The 5,869-nt window shown below is 36.7% G+C and overlaps 1 protein-coding gene across 1 annotated transcript; it reads right to left on the bottom strand.

Moving 5' to 3' along the window:
• Positions 1–773: 773 nt before the first annotated feature.
• On the bottom strand, positions 774–1,838 carry LOC109215219. The gene has a single exon (XM_019379239.1). The coding sequence runs from the start codon at positions 1,836–1,838 to the stop codon at positions 774–776; it is 1,065 nt and encodes a 354-aa protein (XP_019234784.1).
• Positions 1,839–5,869: the final 4,031 nt, after the last annotated feature.

Here is a 5,869-nt window from a genome sequence, read left to right as displayed (position 1 = left end):
TTCTGTTACTCCCCCAAAGTATACACAACTTTTGTTTTGGTTTGCAATTAGACCCGATGCTTTGGAGAAGCTTTGAAAGCAATCATATAGCAGCTGCACAGAAACCACATCTCATCTACAAAACAAAAGCAAATCATCTGCAAAACTGAGTTGGATAATCTGCAATTTTTCACACCTAGGATGAAAGTTAAAATTTGGCTGCTCCCTCAAGTTCCTCAGTATCCTTGTTAGGTATTCCATTGCTAGCACAAAGAATAGTGGAGACATTGGGTCTCCTTGTCTCACTCCTCTTTTAGCTGCAAATGGAGCAGTGGGACTCCCATTAATGGTTATTGAATAAGACACTGTCTTTATGCACTCCATGATCCACTCCACAAATTTCTTGGGAAAGCATAGTCCTGTGAGTACTTGTTCCAGAAACCCCCACTCAAGAGAATCATATGCTTTTTGCATATCTATCTTTAACATACATCTTGGAGAAGTACCTTTCCTTCCATACCCTTTTACTAGCTCATGACTAAGTAGAATATTGTCAGTTAGTACTCTTCCAGGTATAAAAGCTGCTTGGCTCTCATCCACCAAGGTGTTCATCACTTGTGCTAGCCTCCATGTTATCATCTTGTATATAATCTTGTATAATGTGGTGCAGCATGAGATTGGCCTGTATTCTCTGATAGAAGCAGGATTCTTCACCTTAGGAATTAGAGTGACTACTTTAATATTAATTGCCTTATGCATCTTCCCTGTGTTGAAGAAGTCCAACACAGCTTCAGTTATTTCATCACCAGTAATATGCCATATTTCTTGAAAAAGTATGAGTTGAAGCCATCTCCTCCTGGTGCTTTCATATCAGCAATCCCCTTTAAAGCTTGTAAGACCTCCTCTTTAGTAAAAGGTCTTACAAGCTGCATCTGTTGCTCCCTTGAAAGTACTGGTCCATTTTTTATCCACCCAGGGTGAATTGCAGGGATACTCTGAGCAGCAGTTCCTAGAAGTTGCTTATAGAACCCAGTTATTTCCTCTTCAATACATTTAGGCTTTGTCAATACACATCCTTTGTTATCCATTAGCTTTGTTATCTGATTCTGCATTTTTCTTCCCTTCATAGTAGCAAAAAAATATGCACTATTAGTGTCCCCCTCCTTCAGCCATTGCACACGAGATTTCTGTTTGTATATTGATTCTTCTATCATACTCCATTTTTCCAGTTGAGCTAGTATTTTCCTCTCTTCTTCAAATAGACTCCCTGGTATGTCTGCATGGTTCATTTTCCTTTGTATGTCTTTCAACTGTTCTCTGCTAGCTTTTATCTTCCCTGTGATATTCATGTATTCTGTTCTATTAAACCTCTTCAGAGCTTCTTTAACATTTTTCAAATTCTGCCAAAGTGCTGCCATTTTCCTTCCTTGTGAGTACCAATTTTCTTTTATTATCTTTTCAAATTCAGGGTGATCCACCATGCAATTATAAAACTTGAAAGGCCTCTTTTTGTTATCACAATAATCTTCAATTTCTATGCATATTGGAGAGTGATCGGAGAAGAGAGACTCCATTACATGTGCTTGTACTGGAGGCATACTAGTTATCCATTGGTCATTCACAATTGCCCTATCTATTCTGCTGAAGACATGGCTGTTTGTCCATGTATATGACTTCCCAACAGTTGGTAATTCAGTTAGGCTATAATCTTCCAGTAACTCCCTAAAATCTTTTGTTTCATGATCTTGCACTTCTCTGCCATTCATTCTATCATCCACCCCTACGACTGCATTGAAATCCCCCATCATCAACCATGCTCCTTTGATTTGTTTCTCTCTGTTCCTGAGTGAACTCCACATATCTTTCCTATCTTATACTGTATGTAGACCATACACTGCAGTGAACTGGAATTCTGTATTACTGTGCACCATTTGAACTTGTCCATGGATAGTTTGAGCAGTACTCTCTATGATTGTGAAGTTCATAAATTTTGGATTCCATATTACCCATAATCTGCCTTTACAGGAATTTGTGACATTGTGACACCAACTCCACCCCGGCATTATTTTATTTATGATTTGATCAGCTTTTGTTTCATGAACTCTGTGTTCACGTATTGCTATCATCTTCACCTTATTTTCCTTCAAGAACTCCTTTAGCTCCTTGTGCTTAAACACCTTGTTTAGTCCCCTCACATTCCAAGCTACTATCATAGTTGTTTGGAAGGGTTTTGTGATATCATCTCTGCTCCCCCTCCTCCACTTGAACTACATTCTGCCTCATTAGTTCTTTGTTCTTGTCTTCCATCCATTAAGGTGTCAAAATAGTTCAGCACAGTGATATGCTGCCCAGGAATTATCACTTTCTGCCCTTTTGCAGCTGATTTATTCTTGACTTGCTGCCATGGCTCTCCTGTTTCCATCCTTGGATTCTCTGTAGTTTGTTGTTCAATTCTCTTTTCTGGGATTTCCTTTTAATTTCCATTCTGCACCTTGTTAGCTCCATTTACTGGTTTCCATTCTATTTTTTGCCTTTTGTCTGTGGCTTGTTGTTGCTGTACTATCTTCTTCTCCACCATTCCTGCTTGAACCTGTTGTTTTTGGCAGTTATGTCCACTGCATACACTTTGAACAATATGCAGGTTTCCAGTCATACCATAACTCTTGGTCAATCAATCTGCCCTTTGGATCCCTTATCTTGATCACATTTGGCAACTCCTTTGTCACATCTATCTCAATGAGTATTCGTGCATATGAAACTCTTTGTGCATTTGTTGTACATGTATCAGCATAGATAGGTTTTCCCAGCCCACTCCCAATTTTGCTTAGTGCTTTTGCACTCCAGCAAACCAGTGGCAAATTTGGCAATTTGACACAAATTGGAATTGTTTTCAAATCTTCAGCATCAAGATCAAAGTCCATTGTCCATGCTTTAATTATCACTGGCCTATTATTCAACATATGAGGCCCTGAGTACATCACTTGGTTCCTTTCTTCCATACTTGAGAAATTGATTACAAAATACCCAGCATTATGGTAAAACACCTTTGCTTTGTTGCGTAATTACCTTGAGCTGCTACAAACCTCTCCATAGCTCCAATTGTAGGAGATCCCCCAATAACATACGCTATTGCTGCATGTTTCCATTTCTCAATCTCACTTTCCATGTCTTCATGTTCTAGTTCTACAATCACCTCTCCCTCGACAATTGCTGGTGGTATGAATGTCGGGTCCATACCTCTTGCTGCCATTTTGTTCTCTTCAAATAGCGTCGCCCATGTTTTTTCCCCTGTTTTTCCTGATTCCAGCTGCACTTTTCGTTGTGCCCCATCACCTTGAACTTGCTGTTGCTGCAGATCTGAGCCTTGGATCTGGATCTGTCCTGTAGTCGTTGAGCCTCGTACCACTTGCATGTGCATCAGATCTGTTATTGTAGGTGCTGGGGTTTTGGTGCCTTCGCTACGAGCAGGGAGATTTGGCCAAATTTCTGGGCTACTTGTTGCATGTTACTTTCCTTTGTTCCCTGCTACTTCCTCGTTCATTCTCCTTCCATTAGCATTGGAATTGCTCCCACTTGCTCCTGGTTTTGCCGATGGAATAGTGTTAGCAACTGTCGTTTCTGCATTTTTTGGTGTTCCAATTCGAATACCTTCTGGTTTCATTTCCTCTGTGAGCTTGCTTACTTCCCCTAGTACTTGTTTAGTTTCCTTCGAGGGCCGACCTCTAGCCCTCCCCATTTTCGGCGTGCGCAGTTGAGCAATTCACGCTTAACGTGCACCGAGAGAGAAAGAGAGAGAAAGATCAGTTTAAAAGTGTATAAATAACATATGCATATATACATGATTTTTCCTAAAAGAAACACATGATTTATAATATACCACAAACTTACATTATATTTTTTTTTCACGAAATATATGTATTTTATTTCATTGGAATATACAGATAAATAATTTTGCTAGGATTAAGTTGAATAAAAAGGTCCATGTATAAAAAGGAAAAAAATTGTTATGGAATGGATCAATAATATATATTTAAACATAAAGACGTATATAAACAACATATGCATATATACATGAATTTTCTAAAAATATATGATTTATAATGTATATATATACCACAAACATACATTATAATTTTTTCATAAAATATATGTATTTTATTTTATCAGAATATAAAGATGAATAATTTGCTACATTACATTATATAAAACGGTCCATGTATGGAAAGGAAAAAATCTGTTACGGAATGGTTTGGTTTCTAAAGAAATCATAAAACATGTTATGGAATGGAGAGAAACAATAGGGAAAGATATTAAATACTAGGACTGCCTTTTTAAATAACTTGATTGTTGCTGATTTGAATTGAATTAATCTGCTATATGAATAAATATTTTACTGCCATATTTGTTAATCATTAATTAATGCTAATCTTTTGTATTATATTTTTAATAGTGTGCTATAAATGAAAGTAGCCCTTTTCTTTTTCAGCCAAGGCCGAGAAAGAGCCCAAATGCATTGATTTGGGCCATAGACCAAACCGTAAGTTAGGCTTGTGACTTCGAACTAAACATCGTAAAAATTGCACGGGGCGCCCTATTTGGGCGCCCCTCTTTAACCTGTAGCTGCTTTGTCTTTTTGTTTGCATCCGTACCCACTTTTTAAAAAACTCCAGCTTCCCTTTATAACTGAGAAACTTCAGCTCTATAGCTGAAGTTTCCGGGTTACTAAACAAAAACTTCAGCTCTAGAGCTGAAGTTTTTATTTTATAACTAGAGCTGAAGTTTCCGGGTTACTAAACAAAAACTTCAGCTCTAGAGCTGAAGTTTTTATTTTATAACTAGGAAACTTCAGCTCTAGCTGAAGTTTTTATTTTATAACTGGCAAACTTCAGCTTTAGAGCTGAAGTTTTTATTTTATAACATAGAAACTTCAGCTCTAGAGCTGAAGTTTTCCAGTTACAACACAAAAACTTCAGCTCTAGAGCTGAAGTTTTTCAGTTACAACACAAAAACTTGAAGTTTTTATTTTATAACTGGAAAACTAGAGTTGAAGTTTTTATTTTATAACTGGCAAACTTCAGCTTTAGAGCTGAAGTTTTTATTTTATAACATAGAAACTTCAGCTCTAGAGCTGAAGTTTTCCAGTTACAACACAAAAACTTCAGCTCTAGCTGAAGTTTTTCAGTTACAACACAAAAACTTGAAGTTTTTATTTTATAACTGGAAAACTAGAGCTGAAGTTTTTATTTTATAACTGGAAAGAGCTGAAGTTTTTGTTTTATAACTTGAAAACTTCAGCTCTAGAGCTTAAGTTTTCCAGTTATAAAATAAGAACTTCAGCTGGAAACTGCTTAAGTTTTTATTTTATAACTGGAAAACTTAAGCTGGAAACTGCTTAAGTTTTTATTTATAACTGGAAAACTTAAGCTGGAAATTGCTTAAGTTTTTATTTTATAACTGGAAAACTTAAGCTGGAAACTGCTTAAGTTTTTATTTTATAACTGGAAAACTTAAGCTGGAAACTGCTTAATTTTCTATTTTATAACTAGAAAACTTAAGCTCTAGAGCTTAAGTTTTTATTGTATAACTAGAAAACTTAAGCTGGAAACTGCTTAAGTTTTTATTTTATAACTGGAAAACTTAAGCTGGAAAACTGCTTAAGTTTTTCGGTTACAAAGACAAAAACTTCAGCTAAAGTTTTCCAGTACAAAAGAAAAACTTCAGCCCCGTGGGCTGAAGTTATGTGAAAAGCGGGTACGCTTGCAATTTTTTTTGTAAAGCGGGAACAAGTTAAAATATGGCACAAAAAACGGGTATAGATGCAAATGCCCCCTAAACATCGCCCCCGCTGACATATAAATGGCCGGAAAAGGTTATTTACGTAAATTAAGCT

This window comes from Nicotiana attenuata, unplaced genomic scaffold (genome assembly GCF_001879085.1).
Source record: "Nicotiana attenuata strain UT unplaced genomic scaffold, NIATTr2, whole genome shotgun sequence".
NCBI lineage: Eukaryota > Viridiplantae > Streptophyta > Magnoliopsida > Solanales > Solanaceae > Nicotiana > Nicotiana attenuata.
Note: the sequence above shows the minus strand (reverse complement) of the source record. Positions and strands in the feature narration are given on the sequence as shown.